The 14,976-nt window shown below is 44.5% G+C and overlaps 1 protein-coding gene across 1 annotated transcript in view; it reads right to left on the reverse strand.

Moving 5' to 3' along the window:
- T265_02924 (hypothetical protein) overlaps positions 1 to 14,976 on the reverse strand; it is a gene marked incomplete at both ends in the record, with an annotated part of 95,809 nt that overhangs the window by 35,757 nt on the left and 45,076 nt on the right. The window contains 10 exons of the mRNA XM_009167288.1: positions 2,463 to 2,809; positions 3,050 to 3,554; positions 4,265 to 4,863; positions 5,716 to 5,921; positions 6,398 to 7,222; positions 7,671 to 8,044; positions 8,277 to 8,680; positions 8,846 to 8,920; positions 11,553 to 12,193; positions 14,241 to 14,451. Coding sequence (XP_009165552.1) covers positions 2,463 to 2,809; positions 3,050 to 3,554; positions 4,265 to 4,863; positions 5,716 to 5,921; positions 6,398 to 7,222; positions 7,671 to 8,044; positions 8,277 to 8,680; positions 8,846 to 8,920; positions 11,553 to 12,193; positions 14,241 to 14,451 — 4,187 coding nt within the window. The remainder of the gene's footprint in view (positions 1 to 2,462; positions 2,810 to 3,049; positions 3,555 to 4,264; positions 4,864 to 5,715; positions 5,922 to 6,397; positions 7,223 to 7,670; positions 8,045 to 8,276; positions 8,681 to 8,845; positions 8,921 to 11,552; positions 12,194 to 14,240; positions 14,452 to 14,976) is intronic.

Raw genomic sequence — 14,976 nt, forward strand, 5'->3', positions numbered from 1 at the left:
CAATCTCTTTAGAATTATGAGTCTTCGATTCACGGAACTACTTTCAAGATTCATGCAACATGCTTGGTGCGCTTTTGATAAGCCCAAAGTACGGATTGTTACAAAACCATACCACGCATACAAAGTACTGATATAGGGTTAGATTGCCAGATACGATTCGGTCACATGGTCCGCGAGTGGTGTTCGTCATCGGCGGTATAGTCTATCTAATGAAAAAGTCAGGCATAATGGGTAGTAGTGGAGAGGTGGTTGTGCCATATCGTGGCGAACAGTTCGACACTCGCGAATACCGTGTACAACCAAACATCCATACTATAAAGGGATGGATAGAAGGGTGATATAATAACACCATTGACGAGAAGCTTGCAAAGCCGATTTTGTGGAATACTGCTTATTGCGGACTGTCTTTCACGATTGAAAATCAGACATTCAAGAGTTTGGAGCTGTTGGTATTGTACGCTTTCCAGGATGGGGTTCCCGTGACCCCACCCGTGGTTGGCTGGGGAACTTGCAAGAAGTGGCGGGTGATCGACGTCAGTGGCCTTCGTACTCAGTTTCGTTCTAGATTGTCTGAGTGGGCGCATGGAGAGTTAGGCACCTAGAATACTTGTCATGGGCCAGTACTAGATCCACTCCTTCACCCACTCTTTTTCTCTTCTTTTCACTTTAAACATACTTAGGTATATAATTACACATGTATATATAGATATATCTGTATATGATAAGGAATAACGGAATACCTCATCTCGAAAGTGATCAAATATGCAGCACCGTCGTTAGATTTAACTCAAACGGGTATATAGCCACTCATCCATCAACCGACACAGACTAAGTTCACTGAGCTGGATCAACTTACTAGAGCGATCGAATGCTAACGGAATCCTCGGATAATCAGAACGAAAGCAAAACTTTTCCCGCCTCTGTAATGACCGCATTAAAATCCAAGTCACATCGACTTGGTGCTTGTCAAAGCCCTTGAGGATTGTCCAAGGTAAGGGATTTCAATTTGACTACTCCCATTTAGTCAGGTTTCCTTGTAAGTTGTTTACACGAGCTAGAAAGTGCCTCAGTAGATTTTGATTCGTGAGTGTTGTAGAATCCTAGCCATTCACAAGAGGGTGTCTACAATATGATTTATTCGATACCAGGGGTTGAGTCAATCTCTTTAGAATTATGAGTCTTCGATTCACGGAACTACTTTCAAGATTCATGCAACATGCTTGGTGCGCTTTTGATAAGCCCAAAGTACGGATTGTTACAAAACCATACCACGCATACAAAGTACTGATATAGGGTTAGATTGCCAGATACGATTCGGTCACATGGTCCGCGAGTGGTGTTCGTCATCGGCGGTATAGTCTATCTAATGAAAAAGTCAGGCATAATGGGTAGTAGTGGAGAGGTGGTTGTGCCATATCGTGGCGAACAGTTCGACACTCGCGAATACCGTGTACAACCAAACATCCATACTATAAAGGGATGGATAGAAGGGTGATATAATAACACCATTGACGAGAAGCTTGCAAAGCCGATTTTGTGGAATACTGCTTATTGCGGACTGTCTTTCACGATTGAAAATCAGACATTACTGCGGATGCAATGAATGATTACTAATGACTACGATACGACTTAGTTAGCCTGATTAAGTCCATCATACCAATGAGAGCATTGCACCCAAGGTAAAATATGTTAATACGTCACTGGTAGAGGTTTACGAGTAGTGGACTGAACAAGATACCAAGTTCGTCTTCTCTAACGTACCCTGAAAAGCACATTTCGTAAAAAAAAACAGCTAATCCAAACTTTTGGGTCTCCCAGTACTGTTCTGTTTTTCTTCGTTTACGAAGTCATATAAGGGAAGCAGCACCGAAACTCTCCAACTTGTTACTGGTCTAAACTATCTTCTCTCTGGGTCCGTGCTTTTGTGTCCAACTCTGGCGTGTTACCAGTAGCACGCACTTCCGTGGGTGCTATAGGGTCTGACGACCAGTACTACTTGGAGGGCACTAGCCTCATCACAGCAAGCAGTGCTGGCTTTAAAGGAACTTGGTCAGGAGTAGAACAACTTGTCATCACAAACGAGAGATTCAGCTGGGTTCCAGGTGAGTGTCCCACAAAACCAAATTCGTTTGCAAATGAGTGTATTTCGCTAACTTGTCATTTAGTTAGGAAACACCATTGTATCACACGACAGAATAAGCATGAGTCTGCATTTACATGGTTTGGCTTCTGCATGGACGAGAACGCCTCTTAATAGTGTTCTAAGACAGCTTGAATTCTACCACATTAGTTACTTCAACACCACATTATTGTGAAAAACTTCCACAACCTTAATTTTCAAGCGTATTGTAATGTATTTTTTAGACAATTTTGGTGGTGGATATTGTGAAGAGCGGGCTGCGACTGATTTAGGGAAAACAATAAGAGGAATTATGGTTATCTGTGGAGAAAAAACAACCTACTTTGGCTTTGAAGATTCATGGGGGACTAGCGAAGGTTCGCCTTCTTGTTTCGGTTCGTCAGTGTACTGAGGCTTGAACCAAGAGCTTGGACCATCCGAAGTACAGTAGTTCGTCGAAGTTGAGTGTCGTTGGGATCGCCTTCGGTCCGCTATGTTTAAATCCACATTTGGTACATGACCTCCCACAGAACGAGGTGAAGTGGGTGCAGTGCGTGTTTGTTTGTCCGGCCAGGAACCAGATACGGAGTCACCCTGCTTGGATGTTCGTCCAACCAACAAACTATTACTTTTTGTCTTCACATGTGCAATCGCAGCTTCCAAAGTAAGGAAAAGTTCGGCAACGTAGTCCTAGAAGAACGACATGATATTTGGTAAATAGGTTTGGAAGACGATGAGACGTTTAACCACAGAAGATAACATGAGAAGCAGCCATGCGTTGCTTCAAGAGTCTTTTATTTACGGAAGTCCACCGAATTTTCCATACGGACCCTGTAAATGTTGAAGAACTGGGAACATGATGCTAATGATCCCATCGGATATTCATTATTGCAATTGGGCAACGGGGGAAAAAGATTGTTAGGCCCTCACCTGCAGTTCTTCATTAGCATCGGAAACGGTTTCGCCCAAACGAGATAGGAGATGCGACAGGGTTTTACGGTCCAAGTGTGCGCCTAAAATCCGGAAAATTTGTAAACACCGGCTGGCATAATGTCGGTTCGGACATGATAAACCCATATTCAGTGATATCTGGGAAAGTCGAGCAACCACACAGTAATTGGTCACCGGACTGGTAGCGGTCCTGCAGTCCGAATTGTGTTTGAGTCGGTGAGCGAAAGCATGTTCATGCGGCGGGCCGTGGTGACAAAGAAGACAACTCTCCGCGTCTGAAGGCTCAGTGTTAGCCAAAGCCAGAATGCGGGCGACTAGTTGTACGAGTCGCGCCAACAGAGACCGCTTGTCCGAAAGCTCACTAGTGATATCCGTGTCACAGTCTGTGGTGCGGCTGTGATGTTGCTGCGTCAGATAAACAACAGGTGATGTGTGCGCACGCTGAAACCTGTACTCATCCCAGGTCCACACCGCTTGGCCGAGACTGAAGGCATAAATAATTGCGAAAGGGTAAAATTTTGAAGTGACGAACTCGATAAATAACAACTCCCGTCAACAACACAGCAACTGGAAAGTAAGCGGGAACAATGCATACCATCAAAAAACGTAGGTAGACTAGGCATGACATGCTACTTATAAGGTTGCTGAAAACTTTTAAGCCATCATAAACGAGAGAGTTAGTTGAATCCCCTGTCAAAACTAAATTTGAGTGCAAATGAGAGTAACTGTCAAATCGCAGATAGATTTTTGAATGATGTAACATGGTGACGTGTCACTGAGCTCAACAAAAGGACATTTTGCGGACAGATCGATTAAAAGTTCACAATAAACGGGGCTAGCTGACTCATAATTACGTAGACCAATAAATACGCCATTGTCCCCTATCAAGTGCAGTAAGTTTGGGGAAAACATCGATCGCCTCGTACATGTGGTAAATGTCCACTAAAACTTCGTGAACCAGAGACTACAGGTTGAGACAATTTTTACTCATTCTCGTGACCGCCTCTTATAGAGGGGCCCAATTGTATGAAGTTAGGCAAGGAATGCTCCAGGAACACACAACTTCCATTAAAACTCGAAAACACATTGGGTGTAAGAGCTGCCATGACAAACGTGTAAGGATAAGAAACCCAAATGGAACACCAAATAAAAAGGGCAGCCGTGAATACGAATTATTCGGCAAAAATCCCTCACGTTGATAGAAGTACTTCACGAAGATCATAAACTGCGCTCTGTAGCAGTTTTGCGTCAGTTTTAACCACCGGCGAATCCACCTCCTCAACCACTGTTGACATTATACCTTGCGATGAGCCAATGGAATGTCGCGAAGTCCTCGGAGGAGTGGTGCGAACAGCAGTGAGTCGGGACTTCACTGAAGGGATAGGTGCAGCTGATGCTGATGGACATAGCTGGGGCGCATCCTTTGTTATCACGAAACTGTCTGGCCTTGTTCGAACTCCACCCTCTTCGGGACCAGGTATCAATGTGTCAGTGCTTAATAGACTATAAGCGGATCCACTCCAACCATTCTTTTGAACCAGCAGAGTCGAACTCGGTGGAACCGAAGTTATAATTGGGGGACTATGGCTGGGAAATCCGTCCGGTTCGCCCACGGAGACCTGGATAATGGGGTTAGGTGGAGACAGAGAAAGGCGTTCAGAAAAGCTTCGCCGATTGGGTTTCCGGGGTGGAGTGGCGCGAGCGCCCTCTATGGAAGAATTTTTAGGTTGGAAGCCAGTTCGTGATATAGCCGGAGTCATCGCGACAGGTGACGACAAACAGCCAAAGGTTTCCTGTATGTAAAGATTAGGGGAAAATGACAGATGGATAAATAGGAACCTAAACAGTTCAGGACTGAACCTGGCAGAAAATCAAACAGAAGGCAATGATCTGTTTGAAAAAATCCAAGTGTCTTCTGGACATGAGCGCAGATTAAGTGGCCATGTCTCTTTTTCAGTCGAGCAGTGTTGAACTTACGCAAGCTGGTGGTCGTTGGCTTGTTCGCTGAGCTAGGCAATTTGATTGCAAACGTTTCATCACCAATCGAGGTGACATCATCAGTGCGTTTTTGTGGAGCGTAGTAGTGCGTAGCGGTAGCAATCAAATTGCCCAGCTCAGCGAACAAGCCAACGACCACCATCTACGATACCTGAGCTACCAACATTTTCCTCTATAGAAAACTTACACAAGCGTTTTATATTGATTGGTTGATTAGTGATAGAAGTGCAAGAGAGCGAGATTTAGCTTACTGCACGGGATGGTCGGGAACAAGTACTTGATTAAATAATCTCTCAAAAAACACTGTTAAGATACAGTGACGGGCGCAATTTCACTCAAATGATAAGACAGAGCGAGTTGTTAACGTGATACAATGCCGCTTAAGAGATACAGCTTTCCCATCTGATCACATCAGTCCAGGACAAAGGCGTTGTTAGAGCGAAATGGGTTCTAGAACGTCAGGCCTACAAATGTAGTAAAATAATAATAATTTGATAATTTCTATTTTTTTTAAATATTTTTTTAGTAGTGTTTGATGTCAGTACATTTTGTACGTTCGACAAGTTGACGCTTCTAAGCATGAGTTAACAGGAAAGCAGCGGCATCGGAAGTTGAAACAACGGAAAAAATGATCACCCAACACGTACTGCATAAGGTCCACCATCAAGGGCGAGACGGAACCTGGGCTGGCGAGGACCGGGCAGAGCAGACGGATAAGCACGAGCAAGCATGCCACCTTCGAGTTCCAATCGCAGTAGACGAAGAGTATCTTGGTCAGGGCAGACCAGATTTAGCAAGGAGACGAGAAGGAGTTTGCATTCCTCCTGTACAAGTGCCCGACAGTGATCCATTCCTAAAACGGATACGATACACAAGACAAAATATCACACAAAACGTAGTGAAATTTATAGTCATGACCAGAGAGAAACTGAGTCCATCGCTTTCCCAAGTGACCGACGGTTGGGCTCATATCAGAAAAGGTGTCAATCGAACGCAACTGTCAGGAAAGATCAACATTGGTTGAACCGAGTGGGGGAATTTCCGAAACGGTTTCGAAACAATTGCAACGAATTTCTCTCTGGTTTATAAACCTAAGTGAGGCCATATTGGTTAGTGTGAAAGAGACTCCCCCTTAATCTAAGAGCAAAATATTGCATCGGGGTATACTTACAGTAAGAGATAGATCAAGTGAGCTTCACTCGGGGTGACAGTTACGATGAAGCAGTACTCACTCAAATATGACTGACGAAAAGAAGGTATGCAAAAGTTCAACCGGTAGCTTACACAACGGAGCAAAAAATTTTGAAAGCGTACAGTAAAAATACGTACCTAGTAACGCGCACAATATCATCAGAGGGATGTGAGGGCTCCAATCCACTTGAACCATCTGGCAATGAGTCAATCCTCCTGCAAGGAGTAAAACCAGAGGAGCTCGAGCACCTGCTACGGGCCAGCTCCCGGTGAAGACCACAGAACCACCAACGACTAAGGGCTCACACAACCAACATCCTAGAGGAGCTTGGTACCCACCGCTCAAAGGCATAGCCAATGGTTGCACGTGCTGCTGGTGCTGTGCTTGTTTTTCGATGACAGTTGCCTCAAGTGTGAACTCAGCTTTTTGGCTTTCTGTCCGAGAAAGTTTGCCGATCGGGGTGAAGGGGCTAAGGCCACTATCATTTGGGTTCTGTTTTTCCACGCTGACTGAAGAAAAAAGTTTCAGGCTTGGAAGTGATGGAATAGCTGAAGGCAGGGGAATCGGGAGTGGGGCCAGTCCAGCAAGACTTGGAGGTAATGAGACAGTTTGGTGAGGGACTTTGGGGGTTCCTCCAACGAGATCAGCAGGCCTCATATGAGATTTAGACTTGGATTTGACCCTTTTGGAGTGCCGCACAAACGTCCGAGTGGCTGAGTCTGCTTGACCGAGGGTCATTCTCTGTCTCGATTGCCCAGTTTGGTTGAAGTACCGTTCGCGGGAGTCTTCAGTCCTTGGAAGTGTTCCACTTCGGAGTTGAGCTTCCGTACGGAATGGTGTACGATCTGGTTCGCTACCTCCATCTGACTCTCCAGCATTTGAACCAGATAGTACGCGAGCCACATCTTTTGCACGAAGAGTAGCATAGATATCCTCGGGACTGAAACGTATCTTCGGGCTGTCTGTAAGTCAGAAATCAAAAGAATATGAATAGGACCACTGGTTTAACAGATTTCTCCAGTTTCGATTAAATACATCACATTGCAAGCAGCAGTAGTGAAACTTCGATCAAATAAAGTCTACCGTTTGCTGAATTACGGAGAGGCAGGTCATCGACCAAACTCAGTCTCCCAGGTTGGTGGAATGTTGCATATCAACTTATCATTTGTACAGGCATGACCAGTGATCAAGGATGGCAAATGTCCCCTACCGTTGCAACTGACTAACACCTCATGTTTCTAGTTGCACTAATTCATCACAGGCCGGTTACAAGAAACATGCACCAGGGCGGATTTGGCTTCATGCGTTGTGTGGTACATAGTTGACACGAACTCACGGTGACTATTGAGTGCGGTATATTTCACTTTCACTAACTCATCACAAATAGAGAAAAAATGGGACGAGATTAACCTTGATTCATTTCTTTTTCCAGAGCCTCGGGTCGAACAGAATAAATACCATCGGACTCATAAAGGAGACTTGGTGAGTGCGGCCGATTACCAGCAATTTGCGTTGGGAATGCTAGGGAAGGATCAGGTAGGTCCACATTCACTTCGTCTATATCACGGCCAGCGGTTGATTCCGAGCGTTGACCAGATGCTTGTGACCTGGAATCGTAACAGATGTAGGGTAAACAAGAGAAATCCGCCTGTGGAACAACAAGAAAGTAAAACAGCAAAGACTGCGTACGATTGCAAATTGTGATACATTCGAAAGTGGAAAATAACTCACCCCCCCTCCACAAAAGGATGTCACCAATAGCACGACCATGGATGAAAAGTAAACTGCAACCGTACACAGCTGGGGAAAGTGTTAGTGACACAGAACGTGTTGGTCCCTCGGAAGCAAAAGTAAGGATTGCCGTGGATTCAAGTCCACAAAAAAGTCTCAATAAGCTGTCAAGAAGTTCTATACCCGTAAACAGATGGTCGCTGTAGATATATGGTGCTGATACGAATCCAGAAGTCAATGGACCGTGGAAAACATTGTGGGAATGTATTTGAATGTATTACATACCTCACACAGTAATTACTTTCGATATACGATTTCGCTTTCGCACTCGGATCGAAAATACGCTCATTGCGTATGGTACTAGTGGGTTTTGCGCCACCGGTGCTCTCCAAGTTGATCGCCACCAATTCTGCGTCCATCTGATCAACAAACTCCCGGCTCATCGATTGTAATACTGTTGGAGGAAACGTAGAAGTTTGATCAGTAGGATGTTGCCTGCCATCCCCAGGTGATGTATTGCTTCGAGTCTTCACCAAAGTCTGATTAGCCATCACAGTTACAGCACTGTCAGCAGGTCGGCGGACATCAGCCGTCTCGTTTGGACGACCTACGGATGAGGCAGCCACAGTGATGCGGAAGAATGGGAATACTGTAGTACGCTCCACGACCAGGCCGATTCCATCAATGGTCTGAGTGATAGAAAGATAGTTGTAGGTTTAGTTGATAGTGCACTTGTGTGACAAACAGAAGGCGGAACTCTATTCAAACGAAAGTCGGAAGTGAAGTTCCCGAGCCAACACACCATCCTTTAGAACAACAAAGTACATTCAAAGTGGATAAAAAGATTCACCAACCTGTATTTCCACCATTAACTCCTCAACGACGGACTCAGCTTGCTCAGTTGCCAAATAGGTAATCAAACGCTTAGCCTGTTGAAAATGTGGAGAAGATGAATAACTATCAATTTGGAAAAGCTAACAGCAGAAGTTTATCCTGTGGTACACTAGTAAATAAATGGCTGAGAAAGTGTTCAACCAATTGGATAACGCTCGAAATTGACTGAAAAGTCAAAGCATCAAACTTAAACCGAGTCTATGCAAGACTAAATGGTCACTGAATGCATAATTCGCAACACCTTAAAAACATCACACACCATGCTATGTGGACGAAAAATAATATTACGGTCAACACAAGTCAAGGCGAGTATGTTTCTGTATGAGGGGGGGGGAAAGATTAGAACGTTAAAAAGAGCAATGATGATATCCTAAATCGTGGCTGTAAAAGAACAACGTACGTGGGCCAGAAGTGTAGCTGGTGCAACTGAAGTAAGCACAATAACATAACGTAGCAGGGCACGCAGATTACTGGGGCGATGGCGGATGAGTACAATCCACAAGTGCTTTAGAGATTCAGTCGTCGTAGGACACTCAGCGAACCGCAGAGTCAGGTAGAATAGATTGTTCAGTACCAATTCGGTGGTCTGAGAAAAAAACCAAAATCAAGAATATATAATGCATAATGAGAAAAGGAAAGCTTCCATCGATCAATTCTTCTAAAAAGTGTAAAATGAAAGTAGTCTGTCAGAACCAGCAGGACGGGATGTTAGTGAACGTGCATAATACTATAGTTCCCGGAAACGATGACATTTACAGTCAAGAAGGTTGGAGAAGGGACAATGACCTCACGCACTAGTTGCTGGGAGACGTAGCGCAGATACGTTCCGATTTCAGGAGAATATTTTTTTAAGTCTGGCGATAGGGGGGGGTGGCTCAGCGGACTGTATGCCACTAAGCCCACTACCTGACCCACCAACAAAGTCTAGTTGGTCTCCATTTGTGCCGATCCGGCACAAGAAACCAGTCACTGAGCACGTTTGGTAGGACGTTTAGCCCTCCTTGTTGTCATAAAAGCGTCAAAACAACAATTGTGTAAAAGTTTGTCTAATAGCTTCAGGAGTACTTCTATCATCCAAAAGGAAAGGTAAAACTGGACAAAAATCTGACCAAGCCATGCCCAGGAGGAAAAGAAGTATTATGCAAATCGCCAAGGATTCAAGTCAGTCTAAACTGGTTTCAATAGTATTAATTCACTAAATGAACTGAAAAGACAAAAAAGCAAAAGCTGAGGTTAAACTGTGAGCTGAACATACAGATGAACAATGGTAATGCGAGGCTACCATTGAATCAACCCGTTTCTGTCCAATCTTACTCAAGGGAATATAATACAACTAGTCGAAATGATGATCGATTGTTGACGAGAACAAACAGTTACCTGTAAAAGTATTTCTACTGATTCTAGGCAATCGTGAGGTAAAAAACGTGGTATGTTTTCTGGAGGCATCATTGTTTTTCGGACAGGCTTTAGGGCACCAGCTCTGGTTGAGAACACTAGCCATTCTCACACGTCTACGTATTCTTGTGGCCCACTTACACACGGGAAATCCATAACGCCACACAAGGTAAACTGATAGCGGGAAAACAGTTCCACAGAAGGTAGTCAGCGCATACAAGATGTCTAAGAATATGTAGATAGGGAAACATCACCAACGTACAAAGGCATGTGGTCATCCTGCTCCAAAAGCAGTTAATATCAGTTCACAAATGTGATGAATACTATGTTGCCCGCAGGTACATACATATACATTAATCAGGATGTTCAGATCTCCCGAATTATTAGAAGAAACTAGTATACTAATTCGTCGAAACACAAGACTGCGACAGTCGAGAGCCACCTTCCTTCGTAGTGGTCTTCTCCATCCTATGTATGTAGCCGCTATCAAAGAATCTCAATTCACAAAGGTCGGGAAGTAGAAGCATTTCCAGGAACATGTAATGCGGAAGTCGACTGACTATCCATTGTGAGGAATTAGTAAGATCACAAAATGCGTGAGCAATATCTGGTTTGAGGAAATGAACCCCTCGCTTTGATGCCAAGCCGGAATACTTAGAGCTCACGGAAGTGTAGACATAGGTGAACTGGATAACCTGAGAGGCAGATCTGCACCACGATGCTGATACAAATAGTTTTTAACTGGGGGAAGAATGAATCCACACCGGTCTAAATTTTCTCGCATGCTAGAGCCACCATTTAAAACCTTGTACGACACGCGACACCAGTCGCATCAACGATTCTTAATGGGTTGAGTTCCCACTACTATTATTATTATTATCACTGAATTACTATCAGGCAATCTGTGAATCTGACCGGTCTTTGTAAGACAGAGTAGAGTCAGAATGAGTAAGCAGGAAATTGAAGGTCAATATATTTCTAAATTCTCAAACCAAATAGGTCCCGTCAGGTCCCTTGTTGGTCCAGAACCACGAAAGACCAGATGACATTCAGTTCGGTTCCAGATTACCTCTATAATTGGTGACGGTATATCTGGCGGTTCAAACTGAAGAGAACCGGTTAAGTAAAAACAAACTCACATCCTGTGCAATCGATTACGATAAAAAACTTATCCATGAATACAAAAGATGCCAGTTTACTGTACCGACTACCGCAACGTCGATACTGCAGCTAAAACGTGTTTGTGCATGATACCAGAAAGGCAAACTATACCTGTTTCGAACCCCAGCCGGTGGAACGCAGAGTAGGAGGGACAGAATACCAGAACTCTTCACAAGCACCTGAAGGACCAGTTGTAGACTTCTGGCCGGTATCTGGAGTTCGTCGAGCTCGATTTGATTTAGGTAACGGGACTGTGTCTGCCTTTCTCACCCGATGACGCAACGTTGATGAAGGAATAGTATGTCGAGATTTAAGCAAGTTCCCCGAAACGTTATCACTGTCTTCTTCACTCCCAAAGAAATCGACATGTTGCCGCCCTCGTCCATAGGAACCTGGACGTCCTTCAGTTGAACGCCGACCAGTCAAGTGTGATTTTTTCCGGGTAGACTCAGGGAGTAGTTCTTCGTCGGAAACAATATCCGCATCGCTTGATGCCGAGTCACCTTCAACAGCGTCTATCATGTCAGCATGAGGGGCTATTTGCTGGAATACGCTGTCAGTTGGTTTCCGCGAATTGACTGGATCCAGCTCAAGTGTCTCCCAACATAATTCTTCACCAACTTTGTCTAGTTTGGTCACAGACGTGTCTCCAATCAAATCAACTAGCTCGATATTAATGATCCATGGAACAAGCAGTCGCAACAGGATTGACCGAAGACACTCACGGCACGTTTCCAAGCGCCTTGTGATTTCTGAATAAGATGAAAGAAGGGAACAAACGGCGGAAGACAACAGGGTAAATTTATAGTCGCTACAGCTGAACGAGGCAGAATGGATTGTAGAAAAATCTTGTTCACAGTTAATGCAGGTTGCAAAGAAAGCGACACAAATAATGTTGTGTTGGAAAACATTCTTTGTTACAACGTAAATGGTGAAGAAAAACAGGAGCGTCGTTAGGAAGAAGGCTAACTAACAAAGCCTGGTCAAGCGCCTGGTAGTTCACCACTTACTGATCGCAAATATATGAAACCTGACAATCGGGAGACCATTAGCGCCACAAAGAAATACGTACTAGTCAAAAGGATGGAGTTGCCTGTGCCTCGGTTTCTTCACAAACTCGATAGAAACGTAAGTTTAGGTTAAGAGCGAATAACGCAATTCGTAGGTTGCAGGGCCATCCTCCGTTATAAAGCCATCCGTACCGAATCTGAACATTGTGCACAATCAGCCGACCACCCAGATGCGTACTGCTACTCCGTAAGGAAGTGCACATGAAGGCATGAACGTTAGGTATCATTTAAGGATGCCCCAAATGCAGTGCTAACTTCGAATACCAAGTAGCAATCGTTGTTGGGAGAGTGAAGACCGAGTTATTTGCCGTTGTTGATCTCTTCATCGATTGAGAGGGGCATTGTTGTAACTGTTGGCAGTAATGACGAGGTATGGGAATTAACAATTAAGTTTTTGTCTTGCAACTGAAGCCAATCCAGGCTGAAAACCGAGAAGCATTGTGCCACGGTTTTATCCTTACTGAGACTCATCATCAGGTCGCACCTCATGTATCTCCAGGATGAGTGGCGCCACATTCTGTGTAGACGCGAGTCAATCACATTTCTGAACAGTCGCTTGTGATCAAAAGGCTAAAGGTTCAGAGCACTAGCCGTCAGATCGCGGGTTCGAAACTTCCTCTAGTTTCGTGAGATGTCCACTAATGATGACTCCAGATAAGGAAGAAGCAACTGTACTGCGATTCCCACCTTCTCAGCATAGATTTCCCCATTAGAGGGTGAAATTTCAATTGAAAATCACTTATTTAGTGACGCAAAACTGAGAGCAGGGCCTTCGGATTAAGTCCTCTTATATCACCCGTCATCACCTGGGGATCCTGCAGTCTCCAGCATCAGTGATATCTTTAATGTGGACTTCTCGCGGGGAATGTGACGACTTTCAGCAGACGAATTTCCAGTTGGTGTTAATCAAACAAAGCTTTGTCGACATACCAAAGATGGCTTATCATCGGAATTTTTTGCCTGCACTATCAAAAAGCATACCCAAGAGAGGAGAATTGGATGCCACCCCACATACTAAATCAGCCAAGCTATGTTATTCACTACATTTGGATTTTAACGCCACCCGTTGCAATGATAATTGGATTCAAAGCTCAATTATCCCTGTTTTATAGTTGTTGAAAAGTGGTCTAGATAATTCTGGTACGGTACCTGTAACACCAAGAGACAAGACCTAGGGACTGTTTCACCGAAAATGTTACGATGAAATCTACACTACAACAGTTTTAATAAGTGTGTTCGAAGGTTGTTCAAGCATAACATGAGTTCAATAGTGTTTAGCTGTACTCTTTCAGACACCAAATGCAGACAATGTGTAGTCGATGTACAAAGGATTCCAAATTCATTTACTAATGAAGTACATACGCGGTGGCAAACTATTCTGGGTTGCTGATACCTAAGTTGGGGGTGGGTGATCTGTAACATTGAACGAGTAAAAGTAGAAGAAAAACATGAAATTATTGGCATGAAAATAATCAAGTGACATTCGAAACTACAAACGAATTCGTTGTATAGGCAAAACTAGACTAGAATTTGCGGATTCCGGTTTCGTATCCTGGTCAGTGATTCATCGTCAAATGCCCGTTCAACCTGAGGAATCTGCAACATACAGGATTCCCCGACAATCGAGTCGCTAAGGAACTCATTTGTCTAGCAGGAGAGGGCAACACACACGTACCACACATTGCAGATTTTTGAAGATGCAATGTACAAACGCCGGAATATTAATTACCTGAAAATATGGTAAGCGTTAGATCTGGGTGTTGGGCTGCAAACTGCCGCACAATTTCCGATGGGGCCCAATGTCGAATCGAATGCCAGAAGTGGACATTGATTTTCAGTTGGGTGCAAACAGTGGACGAACAGGTTGATCGGGAGCTTGCAGAGAGATCGAGATCCTGATCGCACGGACTGTGGTAGCGCTCATGAATGACGCTCCCCGGCTGCAACAATCACAAAAAAACGCCGGTCATATTAAACGTACTATTAAGATACGTGGGTAGGATTCAAATTCAGAAAGTGAGAAAAGCCGAACAAGGTTGGAGGAATGTTTCATTACACGAATTAGATAGAATGCCCATATCATCACCATCATCATTGTCAGTTGTAAGAACCGCGTATGATTGGGGTGGTAGGTAGCTGCGCATTGCACGCGCGAGCTGGTAAATTGGTGCATAAATCCAGCACTGTCAGTGGGTTGTCAAGCGGGGCGGGGTGGAAAAGGAGCTATGCATTGAAGGCAATAGCTTTGATGCATGAGCGCCATTGAGGGCGCGACTGGGCCATGTCTGATAATGTCCCTAGCCATTGATGTGGCCCGTCTCGGGGTCCCCATCCAGGAAGACGGCAGTGACCAGCGCAGCTGAGTTTGCTGGTAATGGCTTTCATACTTCGCTGCCAAGTCATTGTTTGACCGCCTCTGGCTCTCTTCCACCCTTCACATGGTTGGGCGAAAAGAGCCCTTCGAG

Source organism: Opisthorchis viverrini (assembly GCF_000715545.1).
Source record: "Opisthorchis viverrini unplaced genomic scaffold opera_v5_38, whole genome shotgun sequence".
NCBI lineage: Eukaryota > Metazoa > Platyhelminthes > Trematoda > Opisthorchiida > Opisthorchiidae > Opisthorchis > Opisthorchis viverrini.